Source organism: Oryza sativa, chromosome 5 (assembly GCF_034140825.1).
Source record: "Oryza sativa Japonica Group chromosome 5, ASM3414082v1".
NCBI classification, from domain to species: domain Eukaryota; kingdom Viridiplantae; phylum Streptophyta; class Magnoliopsida; order Poales; family Poaceae; genus Oryza; species Oryza sativa.
Genome location: NC_089039.1, coordinates 27,828,506 through 27,851,439, shown reverse-complemented (window position 1 = coordinate 27,851,439; position 22,934 = coordinate 27,828,506). Strand labels below are relative to the sequence as shown.

Here is a 22,934-nt window from a genome sequence, read left to right as displayed (position 1 = left end):
CTACTGTCTTATTGCTATTATTGTCGTAATTGGTACCTATTACTACTGCACATGTCGATCCGTGTATGATACTATACCCGATTTATAGTGCCTGATATGTCTGTATACGTGAAACCAAGTCTAATGTTCCAAAATTTTAATTAAATCTCAGCCATTAAAATATAGGCCATCAACGATCAAGCGGTCGATATTTTTTCTTTTTCTTCGATTAACGTGGTAATTTCTAGTCTCTACGGTGAACGTGGTGCCTTCTTTTCGAGCTGTATTAATAGTATAATAGATAGATAGATTTTCCACGCTATTGTTGCAGTAAAACGATAGTTTTATCACTAAAGTTGTATATTTCTGAAATTTACTCCTATTATATAGATTGTTAAATTGATTATAGATGATTTGAAGCTAATAATTGGCTATACTATTTACTTTAACCTTGCTCTCGGGCTCAGCGCGCTGTCGCTGTGGACCACGGATCATAACCACGTACTAGCATCATCTGCCTGCAGCCCGGAGGCAGCGGCGAACAAGCGTTTGGAGCTTGACGTTTTCCGTGTCCCCGCCGGGAGATGCGACGTGACGGGCGATCTAGCAGAGAGAGAGAGAGAGAGGACCAGCCGCTCGTCGTTTTCGCCGCCTCGGATTGTCCGTCAGAGCGCCGCCCGGCGAATCGCGCGCGTTGGGAGTTTTTGCTCGCCAATTTCATCCCTCCCTCCCCCCATGAGCTCCGGTGAGATCCCCGAATTAATCCGGCTCTACATCTCAATTTCTCATTCTTGGTCTTCTCAACTGAAGAACCAAACTAAAGAGAGATACGCAAGAGATCACACGCCTCGCGGCCAATCCACCGACACGCAAGAGAGATACTGAACTACTGAAGTGAATGAAATCTCACCGAAGCAGGAGATGATAGATCACCCGATCGGTAAGCAAGTTGCAGGGATTTTTTGCCATTTTGGCCGTGGACGAGGCACGGCAGTGGATGGCGGCTCACAGATGACGACGGCTGCCATGGAGAGGAGAGAAGAAGAATCCAAAAGCCGTTTGGTGAGCAGGGGTGCCCTCCACCAAACTGTGCCTGTGTCACCCAACATTAATCTGCACTCTACAGCCGTCCCAGTTATGGTACTCCTAGACTAATACTCCTGTATGCACTGGTCGAACTGCCATACGGAGCTGCATGATGGAGTAACCACGGAGCCTCAAAGCACCAAACATTGCCCGTGCCCTGTCCCTCAAAACCGAGAGATTTGATAATTTAACACTCCACAAAATTGAGGTTCAATTATTTGATACCCTATCCATTTCCCTTCACTCGGATAGTCCCACGTGTCATTCTCATAAGTATCAATTAAAATAAATTGATAATGAATAATATGTCAATTTGTCAAATTTCTACTGAATTTCCGCGTGTCATTCGCATGATTTCCTAGTGGAACAGCAGAGGTTAGCTTCAGTCTAAAGAAGCTTGTTGTATTCCCTCCATTTATTAAATATACAAAAGTAGTTTATTTGAGAGATGGGGTACAGTAGCACTATAATCATATGAGCATTGTTTGGGCTCTGGGCCTCTGATGACACACTGCCTGCGAGTCTTCAACCCTGCAACCACAGCCGGAGGTCAGATCTGCATCTGCTGAAGCCGTACGAGGTTGCCAGCAAATGTTCCTGCAAAAGAGCTCGCCGTCGCAATGCACGGCCAATAGTAAAAAAAACACAGGCAGTCTATGCAGAAAAAATGACGGAAGAATGATACGCAGAATTGAGCGAGCTAACATCAGTTTTCTCCTTTCTTCTTCCTGAGACTCTGAATGTCTCTGACAGTCTAAAACTATTCACAGCCCACCACCATCACCACATGGCAATGGCCATGGATGTAAACCACCAAATTTCACCAAAACAAAAAAGAGAAAACAATTAGAAAAAAAAAGCCGCCCCTAATCACCCAGATTTACAAAATGGAATCGAAGGAACAGCCGAATGAAAGTTTTTCATCATCCTTTTTTTGTTTGTTTTTTTCTCCTAAACCAAAAGAAGGCTCATGCTTGCATCGCCATCCATCTTTGACCTATCTTCCTCCTCTTCTTCTTCCTCCTCTACTGATCTTACGTTTCTCTTTTCCGCGATTTTTCTCCAGGCTCCAACGCGAAATTCACCCCACTTGTGCTGCTATCTCTGTGCGTCGCGCTCCGGGTTTTCGCGATCACTCGGAGTCGCTGTCCATGCTCTCCATCCCTTTCAGTCCCCTGTATTTTTGTTGCTGCAGAGGAGAGGAACAAAGAAAAACACATAGAGATATTAGATTTCTCGTCAGAGGCAATTGCAGATTACGCACAACACAAACCGAACGGCGAGTACAGCTGTTAGCAAAAACACAACAAGAGACAAAAGGTCTACTACTTGGCACAAGTAATTCGACGAATCAACTAACGATGACCCACAGTTGATGCTGATTATTACATGTCCTAATCTAACTTCAGAAGTGCAAGAGAAGAAAGAACCCCACGTAAGCAGAAACAGCAACAAGACTGCACGAGGGACCCACGTGTCAGTGAGCCACAACGAGCGTTGCGGTGGGTCCCACCTGCAGGGTGACCGGGACAGCACGCGTTAAGAGGCTACCAACGTGGGCCCACGTCCGCTCGTCGGCAAAAGATAATAAAGTGCAGAGATGCCGGTTAAGCACAGTCATCAATGAGCACCCCTCGCGCATTCACGGGCGTGGGCCCCACTCGACATAGGGGACGGACGGACGGACGGATCGTTTTCCCTTTCGCTTTTTTTCCTGCCCCTTCGCTTTGATGCTTTCTCAGGCTTTCCCGGTAATTTTTTATTTTCACCAAATTTTACGCAATTTCAGACGATACTGCCAAATACTAGTACTATCGATTTTTAAGTAGTTAGGAGTATTACTGAACCTATCGATTTTTAAATACTTACTAACTTGATGCAAATCAGAGAAAGTGGATGTGGATAAAATCGATAGAGGAGTATATGTACCTTCTTGGTGGACTTCTTCTCGCGGACGATATACTTGGATCTGGTCACATCCGAGAGCCACATTCCTGGGCAGACGAACTGCACAAATACAGAACAAAAAAATCATGTCAGTTTTCTCATCAAGACCATCAAGCAAAAAGATGGTAGTAAAACACAGTTTGATTAGGTAGCATAATTTATCCATACGTTGACTTGCTTCTCGACAAGCTTGGGCCTCTTCTTGGGTCGCTGGGGCAGCTTGGTGCCTTTCATGGCCATGAAGTCCTCCTCCTTCTCCTTGCGCGACAGCGTCGTGTAGATCCGCGGCAGCTCGATCTTCTGCGCCGCCGCTGTCGCCGCCTTCGACGACGAGCTGGGCCCATGGTGGTCGGCGGCCTGGCCGTGGCCGCCATGGCCGGTGTGGTGCTGATACTTGGAGTCCGTCTTGGCCAGCGCCATGACCACCCCACCGGCCTCCGCCACCCTGTGCGCCGCCGGCCGCTGCTGCTGCTTCTCCGCCTTCGTCGCCGCCGCCGACTGCTCGCCGGATCTGATCATCATCATGCCGTCAAATTCAAGCATAGCAACAAAAGCAAACTCGCCACTACAGCGGTGGATGCTGGACACAACAACAAAAACAGAAACTTTTTTTTGTGTTTTTATCAATCTATCTATCTTAGCTCTAGTGGATGCAAGAGCAGCCAGGTGAAATGGTGGATGCAGATGAAATGAGCACAGCAGAGCACCGGCAAAGCGACTGCCAGATGCCAACCCACATAAAGAGGGAGGAGATGAGAATGAGATGAGGGTGCATGTGTATGTGTGTGTCCTATTTTTATACCTATATTACATCAACACCTTCTATATCAGCTGCCTGAAGTTGATGTCACGGTTGATCGTTCACACACACACACATGGCACATCACCACACCACATGAACCAAAAGAAGCCATTAATGGACATATGGATTGCAATATTGCATACAGAAATGAAATGCTAGATCGACATGAATGGGAATGAGCCCACAGATTAGCAAAGAAAAGAAGAGGGGAAAGTGCTCTCCTCCTCGCTTGATGATGATCCTGACATGGACATGGTGACAGAGGCTAGTAGTACAAAAAATTGTTGCCTAAAGGATCTCGAAAATCAGGAAAGAGAAATTCTAAAAGTCGTTTCTAAAAGCAGAAGCAACCGAGTGATTGACCACTAGTCCGATCAAACCAGTATTGCTACTACATATTTTTATTTTCATTGCTCTTGTTGTACAAAAAAAAAAGGGAAAAAAATGGTGTGGAAAGAAAAGAGGAGAAGGTATCTTATCATCTAAACGCACCTCACCTCGGTTGCTAAAGATGGAGGGGGCGTGACAGCTCAGCTCACCATCCAGAGTGTGAGAGAGCGGGAGACCCGAGCCGAGCCGAGCCTAGAGCCCCACTATACTAGAACCAAACCGGAAGCGATCCGATGCCGGCGACCGCGAGGCCACGAGCCCGAGAATACGGCTCGGTCCGAGGGGCAAAACCGGAAGAGTGAAAAATTCGGGGAAAAGGAAAAAGAGGAGGAAGACGATGAGATGATGGGCCGGGCCGGGCCGGGCTATCCACCGAAGGATGGGTAAGTGCGTGTACCTGCTGTTGTGGGGGAGGGCGGAGCGGCCATGGTGGTGGGCGTCGCCGCCGCCGCCGCCGCGGGCGGGGAGGGAGGAGGTGACGCGGAGGGTGGAGCTGCGGGAGGGAGTCGTGCTCGGCGGCGGCATCAGCTTCTCCGCCGGCGCCGAGGAGCGGCGCTGGATCTTGACGCCCGCGGCGGCGGCGGCCTGGCGACGCTGCGGCGAGGGCGCGGCCGCCGACGACGACGAGGCGGAGGCGTCGCGGCGTCCGCGCGAGCGCTTGTTGTGTCCCCATTGGAGGAGCACGGCGGAGTCGGGCACCGCGCTGCCGCTCCCCCCAGCACCGCCGCCGCCGACGCCGGTGGAGCTCGGGGAGGTGGGGTCGGAGATGTCGGAGGGGTGGTGGCCGTGGTCGCGCTCGCGCTCGCGCGCCGGGCTCCTGCCTGGCGCAGCGGCTGCCGACGACGACGACGGCGGGGCCGGAGCCGGTGCCGGTGGCGGCGGAGGAGGAGCGCGAGTGCGCGGCTTGGACTCGAGCGATGCGGATGCCGCGGCGAGGTAGGGGCTGGTACGCGCGCTGTCGGCGGCGGCGGCGGCGGCCGGGGCGTCGTCGTCCTTGCTCGATCTGGGCCCCGCCGCCGGCTTCCGGCTACCTCCGCCACCGCCGCCGCCATTGGGGAGCGGGAGACAATCAGGGCTGACTCTCTGAAATCTGCAGCAGAATCAAACAGAAACACAAGAGCGATTGGATCAGACAAGAACAAGGTCTCCCCTTCAGAATGGAGGATGAAACGAACAGCAAAAACTCTCCTTTTTCGCGAGAATTCGCGACAGGAAAAACAGTAGAACATCCCCAAATTTGCAGAGTGCAAAATCGAAGACCAAACGAAACCATTCAGAGATCTGTTCGACACAAACCAGCACACCACACAAACTCGAGAAAACGCTGAAAATCGTGGATATCTGAAACAATTAGGCCACTCAGGGAACGAAAAATCTTCAGCCGTGAGCTCTCATCCCCATCAGCACGGAGCCGACGAAGAACAAGCACAAGAACGAAATCGACAAGTTACTCAGAAACCAGTCAAAGTGACCATGAAATGGGGAAAAAAGCAACGAAATTGCAACAAGCAAAGATAAGATACAGCCGGACCGAACAGGGACGAATTGGCAAAATCCAGCAGTAAACCGAACATAGATCAAAGGATGCCTTTTGTCAAACAAGGAAATCAAGACGGCACACGAACAGAAATCCGACGGCGAGCAAGAAAAGGAATGAACAAAACTTGCCTAAATCGGGCGGCGAGAGCCGAAGCGACACAAACCAGAAGCCCAAACGAGCAGATAAAATCACACCTTTGATCTCGCGAAAGAACGCAGCGGCAGCAGCAGATAGAACACCCAGAAGCACGGCAGCAACGAACGCATCAGGGGATTGGAGATTCCAGGCCTCACCTCATCATGTCCAATGCCGATGGGGGTTTCGCCGGGCTCGACGACGCGACGTCTCGAGCAACGGCGACGGCCTCGCCGGAGCCACGCATCAAATCGATGGCCTCCTTCCCTCTCTACCTCTCCTCGCCCCTCTTCAGTTTCCCCCCAATCACACGCACTCTCTCCCACCTCTGCGCCTCACTCTACAGATCAAACATCTCGAGCCGAGAAGCCGAGGAGAAATTGCGCGAAGAAATGAGTTTCTTGGTGAATCTAACAGCGAGACCAGAAGAGAAGAGAAGAGAAGCGGAGCGAGCAGCAGCAATGGCGATGGAGAGGCGAGCCAGACGGCCCAAGGCTTTATCGTTTCCACTCTTCCAACAATGCCCTCCATTCCTCGCACCTATTCTCAATTCTGCCACCTCTACGACTGCACCTCGAGGCTAGGGTGTAGATGTGATTAGCACAAGAACCAGTGGTGTTCGAGTAAAATCCTCCAATGGCAGGGAGTGTGATTAGCACCAAATTCTCTGGCCTAATGCGAAACCTGGCCCATGCCACAGTGCGGGATTAGCTCAGAATTCCGGGGGGCGGTTTGCATAATCACGCGTCTTCTTCAGTTCATCCCCGTGCTCCGTTCTGCAAGCCACCCGAGAAAATTCCTAGCGCCACCCAAGCTCCGAGTCATCCACACGATCAGTCACTGACAGTGGGTCCCAGCTCAGCTCCGAGTCACCCACACGATCCAGTCACTGAAAGTGGGTCCCAGCTCTGATCCGAGTCACCCTTGATCCAGTCACTGACAGTGGGTCCCAGCTCAGATCCGAGTCACCCTTGATCCATTCACTGACAGTGGGTCCCAGCTCAGCTCCGAGTCACCCACACGATCCAGTCACTGACGGTGGGTTTGTCCTCGCAGCACCTGCGCGGACAAAATGGACACTGCCGTGTGGGTCCAGCAACTACGTGGCCCCAGAAAAGCAGAGTGATATACATCTCGTGTGCGATTTAGGTAGGAGAAGACGTGACGTGGGGGTTGGGGACGGACGGCCAGGATTGGATAGCGTGAGGACGTGGATGTGCTTATCCACTTCCACGTCACGGATTGATGGGTCATGTGAGCGCGAAGAGGGAGGAGAGCGTGAGGACTCCCCGGGTCTTGCGTGGCCGGTACTACGACTACGAGACGCCGGTTTCCAGAGTTTCTTACTTTTCAGTTACCAAGAAAAATTAGTTTTATCCAATCCAAAGATGTTTTAGAACAAAGTAATGGGATTGGTAAAATTCTATACATGGATCACTGTTCTATACGAGGAATACGGGCCTGTTTAGATCCATTTATAATGGCAAATGGCAAAAGTTTTGGTGGCAAAGTTTTGGCATTGCAAAAGTACTAGTTGGTGTTTAGATGCATGTTAAAGTTTTGTCATTTCTAGCACTAAAGTGAGAGAGAGAAAGAGAGAGGGAGTGGTCCCAAAGCACTTTTTGGCACAATTTGCTACTATGGACTAGCAAATGCCAAATGCCAAACTGCCAACTTTCGCTACTAGTGTTTAGATCCAAAATGGCAAAAAGTGCTACAAAATAGCAAAACTTTTGCCATTTTAGAGGAAAACAGAGCCTACATTGATTTCCTGCCTTAACTTACTTAGAGATCCAGTTCATTTTGAAATGCATAATTGAAGAAAACAAAGAAATATAATTTTTGATAATTAAATGCCATGAATAGTGAGGCCATATTGGAAGTGAATTTGAGGTGTTTGGTTCAATCATAGAAAAATCACATGAATTTCAATTTTGAATGATTTAGATATGAGAGGGAAGATAAAGAGACATGTTAGCTTGGACCTATGAGAAGAGGAGGAATATAAGGATACCGGTAGGAATTTGATAACCTCGGCAGAGACCAAGGCCCACTTAGTGACGGTGACGGAGACGGGCCCTAGGGGACGGTAGCGACTCACTGATCAGGCAGCCATGCGAAGAAGCTCGAGAGAGTTTAGCAAATCAGAGTCGAGGCAGATCCAAGCGAATTGTGGTGCAGATGACGATGAGAAAGAAAACTAGTGTGGTTGGGGGGAACAGCTCCATGCTTCGGCGACAACTTCAGCCCTCCGATCAGAGATGGGACAGAGGAGGCATAGGCCCAGCCACCAGCTGTGGTGACCAAGCAATTCACTATCAAGCGAAGAATGAAAAAACTAGGAGGAGTATAGGTCAAGGAGATCGGGAGCGATGGATATATAATGGCTTGTTGTTGCCTAAAGATGGCATGGATGCATAGACGATGACGAAAAGCTAAGCGAGAAGAGGTGGGGCGCCCCCAAGAGACCCATCTTCCTAAGGGCGGCAGTAGTGGGGAAGTTTGTAACGGCACTAAACCACCCGCTATAATGACATGAAAGCTTGTGTGAGAGAGATGGTAACGTGTAATGTCGGTTGTTGCGTTGAGCATCGAGGGGCGGTTTATATAGAGAGATAGAGGAAATATGGAAGGATCAAAATAGAAGGGCGGACTCAATACAATTCAATCATGTTTTAAATAAACTCTAACACTAAGAACCAGCAACAATATAAGAATGTATTTGGGAGGTTGAGGATCCATGTAGCTAGAGGAAAGACAAAATTGTATTTCTTGCATTGCAACACAACCATTGAATTCAATATACTCACAAGATTTCTTCTAACAATATTTTCTTTATATGTCAATCATGTAATTGCCATCTTTGTAATGCCTAAAAACCGTGGCATGGGTAAGAAAGCCACGCCACGGTTTGTATACCGGTCTGTTTGTATTGAAGGAACAGAAAGCACAACAATATCCCCGCAAAAAAAAAGAAGAAAGCACAACAATACACATTATTACAAGTGATCCACACTAAACATAGTTTTTTTCTAGATAATGGATGGTTATCATTGTGTCAAAGACACACAAAGACCAACAAACACACTATTATAAATGGTCCATGCTAAATGTAGTTTTTATTGGTAATGAATGAACCACAAATACATCACTAAAAAAGATCCACACAAAGTGGAGTATAAATAAATAAGACAAGCTGCTAGTATTAATATGATAAACAAATGCCAAAATTTCAATCCGTGTTTTATAACCCAAAGTTACACTCCTTCAGTTTTTATGATATTTTCCATGCACATTGGTGCATCCATATGGGGCGAAAGACGGAGTTCATATACCCATGTGTAGCCTTAGGGCCAAATCCAGTGGTATGAAAGTATGGAATCCCCACCGTTGCAAAGGAAGGGCATCTCTCTGTATTCATCAAGTGTGGTCGTTAATGTGATTGCCACTCTTTGGACCTCTTCATGTCACCTTCGGAGTTTGGATTACGGGCAATTTCATGCCTAATATAATCCATTCAGATTTCAGACCGACACCGGAACTAAATCTCCCGTCACGCTGCATCGCAAAAATATCCCAAACCTACCCTCATTAGCAACGTACGTTAGGCTGTGCTACAGTAGGATCGGTTTCCTTGCCTTACTTGTACGAACCCCAATTTGGTGTTTTCCTGGGTGCGAAATCAAGTCGTAAACAAGCCAGTTGACACACCAAATACGCACGTACGCTGACCGCAGCAATGCAGGTGCAGGTGCAGCCACAGAGCCAGCGCTTGCCGTCGCTGATGCGCGAGTTGCGCCATTGCGGACGCCGAGCGGACTGCGCGGTTGTGGCATGCAGCGGGCCGCTTGGAGCGCGTGGCGTGCGTGGGCTGCTGCGGCTGCTTTGCTTTGCTGGGTTGGGCGGCACCGGCGCGGCCTGTATCAGCGTGAGCCTGCCGCCCGCCGCGCAGCCTGCTGCTCCAAACGAATTCAGATCATGTGTGCAGTTATAGTAAGTAGTAACGAATGCAACTTTAACAGTTGAAGCACATTATAACCGTTGGATTGATGGAGCTAAAGGCTCAGATTTGCTGTGCCTTGCTATTACACATTCACACCTTGATGATATAGTAATCGCTACAGGAGAAATTCACTACAGTAATTCATCTTTTCTAATGGTCTGAGGGCCCGTTTAGTTCCCCAAATTTTTTTCCCAAAAACATCACATCGAATCTTTGGACATATGCATGAAGCATTAAATATAGATAAAAAGAAAAACTAATTGCACAATTATGGGGGAAATTGTGAGACGAATCTTTTAAGCCTAAATAGTCCGTGATTAGCCATAAGTGCTACAGTAACCCACATGTGCTAATGACGGCTTAATTAGTCTCAAAAGATTCGTCTCGCGGTTTCCAGGCGATTTCTAAAATTAGTTTTTTCATTCGTGTCCGAAAACCCCTTCCGACATCCGATCAAACGTCCGATGTGACACCCAAAAATTTTCTTTTCCCCAACTAAACACACCCTGAGCTGTTGGTTTTTATTCATCAGCTACATTGCAATTGCTAAAGTTGAAGGCATAGTAATGACTGCACCTGAACTCAATCCACTCCAAGCGGTGGTGTGATTGGTTCTGAACTTCTGATCCGGATGTCTCAGAGAGCTCACAGTTTTGGGGTAAGAAAATATTTTAGGGGCTAGAATTCCAATATTTTTAATGAACATTTTAAGGTTCCGTTTGGTAGAGTTACAAACTCCAACTCCAGTGGAAACAAGCTCCAATAGAAACTGAGGTGGGTATAGAAAGTGTTTGGCTAGATTTGTCAGCTCCACGCCACCACATCTCTTGTCGCCATTTCATCGACCACCTTGTTGACGTCACTGCCTCCGGCGGTCAGACCACGCGTCACCGACGCCACTCCACTCGCGTGCCGCCAGCAGTCAGCCCGCGCCTGCCAACGCCGCTCCGCTCGCGTGCCGCCGCCAGTCAGCCCGCGCGTCGCCACCTACTGCCACGCGCACCGCTTCACAACCGCGACATGCGCCCGCCGTCGACTCCACCGCAACCCTTCGTCGGTCGTCGCCTAGGTCGGGAGGAAGATGGGGAGGAGAGAGAACGAGAGGAGAGGGGTTTGAAGGGGGTAGTTCATTGGCATTTTTGTGTAAATACATTAAAAAAATTAAAGGGTAGTGGGTCTTTTGGAGGTAGAGTGGAGCTGTGGAGGAGAAAAAAAAACAGCTCCACCCCCGTAATACAAATTTGTGGAGCAACTCTACTAACTCCGCTCCGAAAAATGAAGAATCTGTACCGTTTGGCACAACTCCAGCTTTAGGTAAGTTGGAGTTGAGAACTAGAGCTGTGCCAAACGGGACCTAAATTCTCTAGAAGTCGTTGGCACCACTTTGTTGTCGCTACTTCGTTTGGCTAGTCACTCTAAACATGTGCTAGGTGGCCGACCGCCTCCGTAGTCATGGGCTAGCACACCCCTGGTCGTTGTGTCCTTTTCGATCAGCAAGAGGACAATATCAATCATATCTTGGTCGTATGCCCGGAAGACTGGCGCTCAAGGCAATTGGGTAGTCATACAGTCTGTCAATGCGTGAGAACTTGTTTTACTAGTGGCTCTCACCAAGGTTCTTCGACGAAGGTTCAACACTATTGCAACTCTTGTAGCATGGACAATTTAAAAGGAACGGAAAATAGGATGTTCAACTTTCAACAGAGATCCTGGGCGGAGGTAGGGAAGGCTATGGCTGCGGAAGGCGGGGCTTTTGGTGTTTGGCTAATGTGTTAATGCCGACGTTAGGAGTTTAGGGCGTGTTTGCTTGCTGCCCTCAGATTCGCGCCTGGCTCAGGCGTCGATCTCAGGCGTCCAATTTCGGTCGCCTGCGGTCGGATCGACCTGCCTGAGCAATGGTCTCCAGGCGAGGGCAGCAACCAAACAGCCCCTTAGCTACTAGGGGTCCTGGTGATCACCAACCAACTTCTGTAGCGAGAATAGGTTTTCGCAGTTTTGCTCTTTTCAGTTTCCCCTTTCCCGTTCCCCTTCTCTTTTTTTTTGTCTTTTAGTTGGCTCATAAATAACTTTTATTTCTCTTAATGCAAAGATGTGCTTATTGAATATTCCAAAAAAAACATCTTGAATTTTGAATATATTTTTGCTGAATCTGTTTTTTTTTAGCTGAATTTTTTTGATCGGTGCCAAGTCCTACCGAGATACTCTTGTGTATTCAACATTTTGAAAATTTCGATCAGAAATGTCCTGAACTGTGAACTACTATCTGGTACGCTGTAAACTCCTAGCAGCAGTTGTCCTATGCACCATGACCGTCATTGACTTTTTCTGCTAAGCAAGTGGTCTTACACCTCAGGACAGTGCATCTCAGAAACAAAAACGAAAACCTATCAATTGTGGCATAGTGCAATTGCACCTGCTCACGCTTACACTTTTTCACAGTTTCACTTGACAGCAACATGCAGAAAATCGAACAGCACAGAAGGCCAAAAAACAATCACAACACCACCAGAGCTAAGACACAGTCCAGCGCCCAAGGGCACAAAAAAAAAACCAAAAAATAGTGGGTTCGCGGCATCAACGGCGGCCGCCGGCGCCGCGCCTAGTACGTCGGCGTGGGCTCGCTTTCCTTGGACCACCTCGTCCGCAGCATGAACTCCAGCCCGATGACGGCGAGGAGGATGATGGCGAGGTTGAAGCCGTACCCGATCTTCCACGAGTTGTCCCCGCCGCCGACGTGGATACCGAGCACGATGTTGACGGCGGCGAAGAACAGCACCAGCCTGCCCGACCAGTGGTGGTACCAGTTCCAATACTTCCGGTACTTGGAGTCCGTGTTCGGCCGCAGGAAGAACGCCAAAATCTGAAACATTTCAGAAAATCATCATCATCATCAGTTCATCTGTTCTGTTCATGCAGTGACCGTGCTTGCTTTCTGCAAGAACGGAGCAGAGAGATGTGATGCGTGCAATGGGTGACGACCTGAAGGATGCCGAGGACGAGGATGAAGATGCCGAGGCCCCTGTGCGCCGGGATGTCGGCCTGGATCTTGTTGTAGAGGGCAACTCCGGCGACGACGCCGGCGAGGCCGATGATGAAGGCGACGAACTGGACGCCGACGTGGAGGTAGAACCAGAGAGGGTCCATCCGCCGGAAGTAGCGCGCCAGGATGGCGCCGATCGGCATCAGGACGCCCCACGCGAACAGGTTCAGAGCACCGTGTGCCCTCCTCAGACCGTAGGGGAACGACCCGTCCACGAAAGCTTTACCTGCAGATTCATCAACTCTGCTGTAAAAAAAAATGTTTTCGAAAATGCTCCCTCAAGTTTCACAACTATCGGCCTCATCTTTTCGCTTATACTTATACTTACCAGCCAAAATTTAAATTTTCAACATCAAATTTAAAATTGATTTTGGGGTTTTTTTCATTAAAGTTTATTTTTCAGTCTTTGTTTTTAAATCGCTAAGAAAATATGTATAAAAGTTTTATTCACAAATTATTTTTCGTTTGAGCGATACGATGGGGCCGTATATTTAGGATGCAACACTTGATTAAATATTTATATAGTTTTTTAAAAGATAAGTAGTTAAAGTTTAAAGATGAATATGAGTAGTATCCAATAAGAGGTCTAGTATTTGAAGACGGAGTGTGTAAAAGCATCTTGTTGTGCACATAATGCCACCAAGGAAGAATGTTGATACGGCAACAGAAAAGTGGCGACTGACGACTGAAACTTCAAGAATCAAACACCTTTTTCGCTAACTGACACATTGATTACAGTTCAAGTGATATTGTCAGCTCATTTTTTATGGTATATAGGATCGACTAAGATGTCAACTGTAATTTGTTACTCCTATTATTCAATTTTCCAGTTAGGTGCAATGTCATTCATCAACAGATTTGCTAACCACCGTCAGGGACTTCACTCTGAACCTCACACATAGTGCAGCGAAAATGTCAAGTTGTCCAAATTAAACAGAGGGAGAGAGGAGAAGATCAAGATCAGGTTGATGAGAAGCATATAATATACTCCCTCTGAAAATTATAAGACGTTTTGACATTGGTCAAAGTCAAACTGCTTCAAGTTTGACTAAGTTTATAGAAAAAATAATATTTTCAACTCAACGTAAATTTATTATGAAAATATATTCAATTATTGATTTAATGAAACTAATTTAGTATTATAAATATTACTATATTTATGTATAAACTTAGTTAAATTTAAAGTAGTTTGACTTTGACACGTCTTATAACCTGAGGAATATATACGTACCAGTGGTGAAATCGAAGGTGAAGGATGTCTTGTCCTGGTGCTTGGTGAGCTTGTTGTTGACGGGGATGGAGGAGCCGAAGGCGAGGATGATGTGCTGGTGGGTGAGTCGGTAGGAGAACTGGAGCTGGAACGCGAGGTAGATCCTGGCCTGCTGCACCACGACGGTGTGGTCGTGGTTGTTGGAGTTGGAGACGAGGAAGCCGCGGTTGACGACCACCTTGCCGCTCGTCTTGCCGCGCAGCGCGAACTGCTTGACGTGCGGGAGGCCCTTCCGCCCGATCCACCCGACCATGGCGCTCGAGCCCACCATGAGGCCGTCCCGGGAGAACCCCATCCCCACCCACCCCGTGCTGTACATCGTCGACAGCACCACCCTCAGCACGTTGTTCTTGTCTTGGTGATACTGCGCATATATGCATTGGAGTATGTGAGAGTCCGAATTTTTAGAAAATGGAAGTGATTTACATTGTCATAATTGTATGAGAGTCTGAATTGAGATTGTTTTGGAATGGTAGAGTCGAAACTAACTGTAACACTTCAGGATTTTTCTTGGCAATTGTGTGGTTTGGTTTGCTCGAATTCACTGTTTTACTGTCACTGAAAAGTTACTGGCTTACTGCTGCACTAGCGAATCATACATCAATTTCAGTTGGGCAGTTGGCAATGTCCTAGCAGGTTAGGTACAAACTAGATCCACCTGAAATCCTTGCAGATCTCAGCTCATTGCAAGCACACGCAGAGTACTGAACTTAGAGCTAGCTATGCTCGAACAGCGCTACACAACCTCAATTATGTGCTGAGAAGAACAGGTAAGAACAATGGCGGTGGGAGAAACCACTTACCCGGAGCACGAAATTGTTCCAGACCGGCTGGCAATTCAGGCCGGAGTAGTTGCCGACGAGCACGCCCGGCAGCTCGGTGTTGCAGCTCTCCTGCGCCGCCGCCGCCGCCGCGAACGCCACCACCAGCACGGCAACCGCCGCCGCCGACACGCGAGCCATGCTAACCAACCTCCTTCCAAGACAATGGCAATGGCGACACTAGCTTAGCTGTGTGCCCCGCGCGCGGCAGCAACGCGAGAGAGAGAAGCTGCCCGGTTTAGGAGGAGGAGAGAGCCGGTTGATGAGAGGTTGCAGTCATCAGTTGGTGGCGCTTTGGATGAGCTAGTAGAGGAGATTTTGCTGGTGGCGTGTCGCTGCGGCTGGGGCCCCGTGGCCTCTGCGCGCCTATGATTGGTGCAGCTAGCGGAGGAGGTGTGTGGTTGTTGGTGGTGCCGGTTTGGGTGTCCCTCTCCTTGCGCGCGCGCCCCGCGCCGTCTCGGTGGATGGATGGATGGATCGCCTCCAGATCTGGAGGCGAGCGAGCGAGCGAGCGAACGGACCGACGCTCGCACGGTGTGGGGAGCTTGGAGTGCAAAACGGGCAAAAGCGGCCCACGACCCCACGTATTCGTCGCGTACGGTTTGCTACGGAGCGAGATCCTCTACTGTTGAAAAAACCGTGCCGTTCTCAATAACTTGTGAGTCCAGGACCTATCATGAAGATAGTGGATTTTAAAATCAAATAGTTATAGAATAATTTGAGAAAATGTATTATTAACATGCCACTTCACAAACATGCAAAATAAAATTTAACTTCTACATATCACAACCGGAAAAACAAATTTAATTATGAATACACATTAGATGGTTGTAGTTTAATTTGTTTTTTCGTTGCGAAATATAGAAGTCGAATATATATATATATATATATATATATATATATATATATATATATATATATATATATATATATATATATATATATATATACACACACATACCAAATTAAGCTCTGGTGAAAATTACCATATAGTCCTAGCTGGAATACTAGCTACTTTGAATAACCATGATGAGTAGTCATTTCAAACCAAGAATACACCTGCAGTTCCTGCCACGGTGGAATCATGGATGAGCTGCTGTTCCTGGAAACCCGATTAGTAAATTTTGAATCGTACGCTGTTGCACGGCCCCACGTTTATGCTCCTTGCTAAAACATCAAGCATTGTGGGACAATGGATAGGAAGTTAAACATCAAATATACTGGGACGGAGGTAGTATTTGTGTAGTGATATATCACATATTAATATATCTACTCATTTTTTTAAAAAAAAATTATAACCATTTGAATGATATGTAAATAATAAGTGAACATCCTTTTAAGAGTTTAAAATAGTTTTCCCTATCAAGAATAAAGTCATGTGATTTTGAAGCAAGAGGTTCTGATCCGTTTGCTACTGCTGCGCCGTGAACACGTGACATGGATTGTAGCATATTCGTAAGAGAGTTTCTATGTGGGAGGGAGGTGTGGTGAATCTGTGTACGTGCTGTGAGATTCGGGTTGCTTCTGTTAGGAGATGCAGAATTCCAGGATTTGCAGAGCCGTAACCGTTAACAGGACAAGCCGGACGGTCCTTTCAGGGAAAAGGAAATCTGAAGGACCGACATGTCAGTAGATGGTGTCAAAATTAGGCAGTCCAGATGGGGCCATTTTATTGTGACAAGAATATTGAATGCTGAAAATTGTGGTACAACTAAGTTTTTACTGATTGGAGGGTGCACTGTGATTCTTTGTGCTTACTACCAATCTCAAAAAGTGAGAGAAAAAACAGTCTAGCTGCTTCTATGATTTTGTTGAAGCTGCCTGCCGGATAAGCCTGAGGGACTCAGCGAAATCATCCAGCAGCTGGTGAGCATCCGGGAACTGTGCATCATCGACGGCGAGGACAAGCTTGATAATGTTCATGTAGCTCTGGTAATGTACTGTCAGTGCCTGCACATATTCAAATGAAATGATTGGGTGCTTTCAGGTGTGCCTATGTAAAAGTCGAAGCACTCATGAGTCATGTCTCTTTGACAAAAAAGGCTTGCAATCACAACTGGAGAATTATCATTGGAAATGTTTCACTTTATGCCTGAAACTTAATCGCTACATGTCATCACCAAATTAATTAAAAACGGTGACTTCTGAACAATTATCTATGTTTCAAGCAAAGCAGGTGATAATATATCAATGACGTGTGAAAGCTGACGTGCAACCTTTACAAATGAACTTATTTTCTCATTAAAAAAAAAACAAGTGGTTACTTACATGTGGATGCCCATATACACTTGGGGCAATGTACTCGATAGGATGCCCGTAGAACTCCACCTTCTCTGCAGGTCCGACCATGCTCGAGAATGACAGAGTGGTATTAGCGAGCATGCCATGGCAGAGAGCAGCTGCAGTCTACAGAAGTTGCCATGTACATTACACCAATGAATAAACAGATTAATTAACTAAAGACAAGTGGCCTCAGTTAGCATCTCCGGTTAATGATCGACAAAATTCAGATAATAGAACTGCTCTACTAATTATCCCAGCAAAACATAACGTAGAGAATCAATACCTTAATGCCAAAAAGTTTGACTATTAGGTTGCCGCTCCAATAAGTGAAGATTGCTTCCAACGAGCTCTTCTTCCTGTCAACTGTTCTTTTCCCCTGACGAATATATTCAAGAGGATCGTGGAACATGGCTATACGGAAAGGAAGTACGATGTAACCAATTAGATTTCCCCATCTCGCAACATTGTTCTTGTTGGAATTCATCATTTCTGCCAATACCTGCTCAAAGCAGAAACAAAATATCCAAAAGTTCAGTAACTATCATGACTTGACTGCTAAAAGGAACTGAAATACCCATTCATGAAAATTATAATAAGAGTGGACAGATCATAATGAATCCTTTTCTTACATGTAAGCCAGGTGTTTTCCTGATGTTAACAAGAAGAGCAGACCGCACACGGATGTGCTTTCGTCGCGTACGCTTCTCGCTGTTCGTATCATCTGAATAAGTTCAGAAAACATGACTTCAGATGCAGCTAGCAGTATATATACTACGTACGATTAGCCCATGATAACTTTGGAGGAAGATCACTCACTTTCTTTGCGGAAGTAATAGCGCGACAATGCTGCAGAAGTCACTCCAACTAACACATCATTCACAGTCTGAAAAAACACCAGGAGGAATGACATTTCGTATGATGTTTCAGAGTTAAGCTGACATATGCAGTTCAGCAAGAACTAAGAACCCAAGAATAGGGAGAAGATGGTCTTACACACTTCATGGCATTCTTGACGAGCTTGACGTCGTCGAGGCTGAGCGTGCAGTGGACGAACCGCTTGCGCCGGAACTCGACGCCCTCCGTCCCCATGAGCGGCGTGCGCGCGTCGCGGAGGAACAGCGACGTCGCGACGAAGCAGGCGACGTCGACGAGCGTGTGCAAGGCGAGCACGAGGTAGGACCAGGCCCACGCGGCGAGCGCCACGATCCCCGCCGAGAGCGGCGGTCGCCGGCGTGCGTACACTGGCCCGTCCCGCCGCGCCGGCGCCGGCGGCAGCGCCGGCAGCCTCGCCGGGTCGGCGGCGCTGCGCGTGCACGCGATGAGGAGGGACAGCAGCGAGATGCCGTCGCCGAGGGAGTGGTGCATCCTGACGGCGACGGTGGCGGCCGCCTCGGAGGTCGGGAAGTCGAGGACGTGGAGCTCCCAGAGCGGGCGGGAGTGGTCCATCGGCTGCGTGGACAGCGTGGACATGTAGTCCTCGATGACCTGGTCGGGGCTGGCTGACGTGGCGGTGGGGTCCAGCTCGGGGAAGATGAGGTGGTCGTCCAGGTTCACTGTCGTCCGGACCCACCGTGGCTTCGCCCGCTTGCTCGCCTCATCCGACACCTGCAGAAATGCACTTCTTAAAGTGTTTTTTTTTTAACTGTACGCTGAATGCGACAGGTTCAGAAAAAAGACGATGGATACAATGGATCAAGCATTACCGACAGTGTTACACTATGAAAGCTAATTTAAAAATGGCAAAGCGTTTGCCTTTTTTTTAAAAAAGAGAGAAAACACTACGAACACGTACTATGCAACTAGGCATAGCAACGCTGTTCCAAAGGATTTATTCGAAAGCAATTGATCACGTAGTAGTGGGGTTTACAAAATCGTATCATTATCATGATTATTACATATGGTAATCCTTATAGTTTTTTTCAAAACATGGTATATTTCGTGGTAATTGTACGGTTTTCGCGGTAGCTATATGATTACAATGATAACCATTAAATTACGGGGTGACGGTAATCCCACCTAACATGGTTCGGTGAAACCTAACTACTTACCACTGGCAGTTAACGATTTGCAATACGATCTGGAGGCCTCTAGCCAACACACTACAGATGTTTGTTTCACCTGGCTCGCAATCCATACACGGGGTTAACGAAGAAAAGCGAGCCGTCCCCGTGCGTACAGTGACGGACTGACGGTACTTAATTCTGACGTTGATTTGCTTCAAATCCCGCACGTCGCGGAATTATGATCCACATGTCCGGTATCTGCTTTCAGCTGGAAAACGTGGACGATCCATCGCGATGAAAGCCAGCTTCTCGGATGATTCTCTCCACATTTTCATGCCAAACGGCTGCTCCCGGTCATAAACACAGTAGCTGATGAGTAGCGATAGTCTAGGACGGCTGCTCTGTATCTGCCACCGCATTAATAGGAGGGCATGGGTGCAGTATCAAACCAGCTACTTCGCGATCCAAACCATAAATCAGGCAATAACAGCCCGGTTAACTAACACAAAAGAGATTTGACGGGGAGTAAAGGTGATGGTGATTCACACTGATTCGTGGCTTCGCGCACTATCTCTCGCCGGGATTAATGCTCGCTGAGCCAATGGATTGGTCGGTTCAAGCATCAGATGACTTCGAGAAAGCTAGCAAGAGCATTGTACACACAGCACAGCCACTTCCTACTTTTGTCCCAGCTTGTTTTTGGCCGGAGTCACGGCCGCCGTGCGTATCCTCGGAAGCAGCCATTCTAGCCCAGACAACCGCAAGAAAGTGAGCCGGCGAGGCGCCAGGAGCGTCCATCCACCGGAAAAATGAAGCAGAAATCAATGCTTCCACGCGGCCCCAGAATTTTTTTTTCAAGTAGGAACAACGTGCGCGTGTCAGCGTCGACACCGGCGGTCTCAACTCCATGTGCGCCCGAGATGCGGGATGCTTCAGCAAATTTAATTTTGCCACCAAACGAGCGCATTTTTTTGGGTGCAAGTTGGCGATCGAGGACGAGATGAGAAATCGATGCAAAGGGATCATGGAGCGGTGGGTTTAGTTACCTGGACGCTGCAGAAGCGGGGGTGGCGGACGAGGGTGGCCTCCAGCCCGGCGCGCGCCGCCGCGACGTCCACCCGGGCGCCGAGCCCGATCACCGCCACGATGTAGCAGTTGAAGTTGGTCTCCCGGAACAGCCGCCCCGCCGGGCTCATCGGCACCGGCACCGCGGCCTCCACGTCCCTCTCCCTCTCCGCCTCCGACGCCGCCGCCGATGCCATCACGCTCTCCTCCTCCTCCTCCTCCTGCCGCGCCTTGCTCTCCCTCTCCCTGCCGGGCGAGCCACGCGAGTCACGCGACGACGTGTCTATCGAGAGCACCCGCTTCCGCAGCGAGGAGGGGGAGGGGGTAGGGGTAGGGGAGGTGGTGGTGGTGGAGTGGGTGGAAGTACTCGAGCTGGCAGGATCGGCCGTCGAGCGAGGATCCATCGGCGCTTGTACGGGCGGTGGCAAGTGTGGAATGTGGACGCGGTCGGGGGCGGCTTGACGGTGGGGACAGCGACGGCGGCGTTTGGGGGCTTGCCTTGCGGACTCCGGCGTCCGGCCGGGGGAGGACCGGGACCGGGGGTTGCGTGCGGGTTCGCGATTTGCTGCGTCGTCGCTTTGCTATTCTATATAGGCGACGCGAAGCGACGTGGCGCGAACTACCCGACCGTGCCTGCCTGCCTTTGGGGTTCGGACTCTGGACAGTGGAGGTTAGTTGGCTGGGCTCGGCGTTTCGGGTAGTCGTCGTTCTTGATTGGTTGGTTGGGCTCGGCGTTTCGGCTAGTCGCCGTCCTAATTGGTCACGGAACCCGGAGGAGTTACGACTCACGGAGTCACATGTAGGGACTACGGAGTACTACCTCCGTCCAAAAATAATTACAACCATAAATATCCGTGTTTAGCGTTTTGACCATCCGTCTTATTTAAAAAATTTATAAAAAATATTAAAAAAATTAGTCACACATAAAATAGTATTCATGTTTTATCATCTAATAACAATAAAAATACTAATCATAATCTTTTTTTCAAATAAGACGAACGGTCAAACGTTGAACATAAATAATACTAAAATTACATTTATTTTAGGACGGAGGGATTAGTAGTACTGCTCCACGACTCCACTGTACTACAGCCTACAGGGCTGTGTTCGGGAGGGGGCCTCCCGGCAAAACAAAGCACCTAGAAGTATTATTGTATGATTTATTAAGTATTTACTAATTTTTTTAAAAAAATGGATTAATATGATATTTTAAGCAACTTTCGTATATTTTTTTTGTGCAAAAAACGTACCGTTTAGCAGTTTAAAAAAACATGTGCGTGAAAAATAAGGGAGTGAGGTTGGGAAAGGGAGGTAACGAACGGAGCCTAATGGTAGGTATAATAGCAGACTATTAGTTAGCTATAAATATATTTTAATAAGATAAAATATGAGAGAGAAGAGCAGCGGGCTACAATCTGTAGCCAGCTGCAGCACGGACTTCAAGACGCAATGTGTGTATGACAGGTAGGACCATATATTAATAGTATAGTAAGCAACTATTATATGAATTGGCTTTAGATTAATTGAAGCTAGTAGTGGGCTGTACTATTAAACTTGTTCTAAATTAAGAGCAGATACAATAACAATCTATAAGCTAGCTATAAACATATCTAAAGTAGATAAAAGAGGAGAGAGAATAGCAGCGGGTTACAGATTTGTAGCCAGCTATAGCACGGACTCCCAGACAAGTGTGTATGACAGGTGGGACCGGATATTAATAGTGTAGTATGTAACTATTGTATGAATTGACTATAGATGACTTAGAGCTAGTAGTTGGCTATAATATTAAACTTGCTCTAAGAGCTAGGCTAATAATACGGCCGACTTATTGGCTTTAAGGTTTTGTAGCATTCTCACAGTCTACCTATATAATAGTTAGCTCTTTACAATTAATACTGGGTCCACTTATCTCTCACAAAGTTTTTTGGTTCTTGTGTTCAAGCCGGCTGTAAGTTTATAGCCCGCTTCTCCCCTCTCTCCTCTCTTTTCTCCTTTACCTCACTATTTAGTCGGCTTGCATCCTCCTATTATACTTGCTCTAAATGGGGTGAATGTGTGACCGATTAACTGTCAAAGAAGGCATTATTTGACTTGGCAAAAAGAAAATTCTATTTGATATCTCTATATAAAAAAAGCAGGTTTTGATTTGATTTGATTCGATTCGATTCGACATGGTTGTGTTTGTTTCTTTTTTCTCCCCGTCCAGTCATCGTCTTCGTTGATTGAGAGAGCGATTCTTGACGAGAAAATGGGCTTTCAAACTTCCAGACCCTTGGGCCTAAATACGTACTAGTAGTTGTTAAACGAGGCCCAGTCGTGTACATCGGGCCTAATGCTGACCCAAAACTGTTCTCTTTTCCCGGAAAGAATAAGTTCACCAGAGGTCCCTCAACTTAACAGCGAGATTTGTTGAGATCCCTAAACTACAAAACCATAAACGTATACCCCTAAACTCACACAAAACATTCAAAGGATGTCCCATGGCAGTATATGTGGGTAGTTTCGCTGACATGACATCCTAGTCAGCAAATTTTTTATAAAAAAGTACGTGGGGCCCACATGTCAATTAC

General features: G+C 47.7%; 3 protein-coding genes across 3 annotated transcripts; all 3 read right to left on the bottom strand.

The window, feature by feature from the left end:
* Window positions 1-1,756: 1,756 nt before the first annotated feature.
* On the bottom strand, window positions 1,757-6,348 carry LOC9269693 (uncharacterized). The gene is made up of 5 exons (XM_026025679.2): window positions 6,038-6,348; window positions 4,602-5,294; window positions 3,181-3,523; window positions 2,995-3,072; window positions 1,757-2,254 (listed from the first exon to the last, which is right to left on the bottom strand). Exons 1-5 carry the CDS (start codon window positions 6,124-6,126, stop codon window positions 2,198-2,200), a joined length of 1,260 nt encoding a protein of 419 aa, XP_025881464.1. The 5' UTR covers window positions 6,127-6,348; the 3' UTR covers window positions 1,757-2,197.
* A 5,898-nt stretch (window positions 6,349-12,246) lies between these two features.
* Window positions 12,247-15,595, bottom strand: LOC4339568 (cytochrome b561 and DOMON domain-containing protein At3g61750). The gene is made up of 4 exons (XM_015782418.3): window positions 14,996-15,595; window positions 14,154-14,556; window positions 12,862-13,148; window positions 12,247-12,742 (listed from the first exon to the last, which is right to left on the bottom strand). Exons 1-4 carry the CDS (start codon window positions 15,152-15,154, stop codon window positions 12,482-12,484), a joined length of 1,110 nt encoding a protein of 369 aa, XP_015637904.1. The 5' UTR covers window positions 15,155-15,595; the 3' UTR covers window positions 12,247-12,481.
* Window positions 15,596-16,647: 1,052 nt separating this feature from the next.
* LOC4339567 (wax ester synthase/diacylglycerol acyltransferase 11) lies at window positions 16,648-20,923 on the bottom strand. The gene is made up of 7 exons (XM_015782374.3): window positions 20,346-20,923; window positions 18,290-18,901; window positions 18,113-18,179; window positions 17,926-18,017; window positions 17,580-17,795; window positions 17,282-17,419; window positions 16,648-16,963 (listed from the first exon to the last, which is right to left on the bottom strand). Exons 1-7 carry the CDS (start codon window positions 20,766-20,768, stop codon window positions 16,814-16,816), a joined length of 1,698 nt encoding a protein of 565 aa, XP_015637860.1. The 5' UTR covers window positions 20,769-20,923; the 3' UTR covers window positions 16,648-16,813.
* Window positions 20,924-22,934: the final 2,011 nt, after the last annotated feature.

Excerpts from the sequence above, each read along its gene's own strand:
- LOC4339567 (XM_015782374.3), bottom strand. The coding sequence starts at position 20,768 with ATGGATCCTCGCTCGACGGCCGATCCTGCCAGCTCGAGTACTTCCACC. Across the intron at positions 18,902-20,345 it reads CCCGCTTCTGCAGCGTCCAG|GTGTCGGATGAGGCGAGCAA; the intron begins GTAACTAAACCC and ends GCATTTCTGCAG. Across the intron at positions 17,420-17,579 it reads TCAAACTTTTTGGCATTAAG|ACTGCAGCTGCTCTCTGCCA; the intron begins GTATTGATTCTC and ends CAACTTCTGTAG.
- LOC9269693 (XM_026025679.2), bottom strand. The coding sequence starts at position 6,126 with ATGCGTGGCTCCGGCGAGGCCGTCGCCGTTGCTCGAGACGTCGCGTCG. Across the intron at positions 3,524-4,601 it reads GCCCTCCCCCACAACAGCAG|ATCCGGCGAGCAGTCGGCGG; the intron begins GTACACGCACTT and ends GATGATGATCAG. Across the intron at positions 2,255-2,994 it reads AGAAGAAGTCCACCAAGAAG|CAACAAAAATACAGGGGACT; the intron begins GTACATATACTC and ends TCTCCTCTGCAG.
- LOC4339568 (XM_015782418.3), bottom strand. The coding sequence starts at position 15,154 with ATGGCTCGCGTGTCGGCGGCGGCGGTTGCCGTGCTGGTGGTGGCGTTC. Across the intron at positions 14,557-14,995 it reads GGAACAATTTCGTGCTCCGG|TATCACCAAGACAAGAACAA; the intron begins GTAAGTGGTTTC and ends ATATATGCGCAG. Across the intron at positions 13,149-14,153 it reads CACCTTCGATTTCACCACTG|GTAAAGCTTTCGTGGACGGG; the intron begins GTACGTATATAT and ends ATGAATCTGCAG.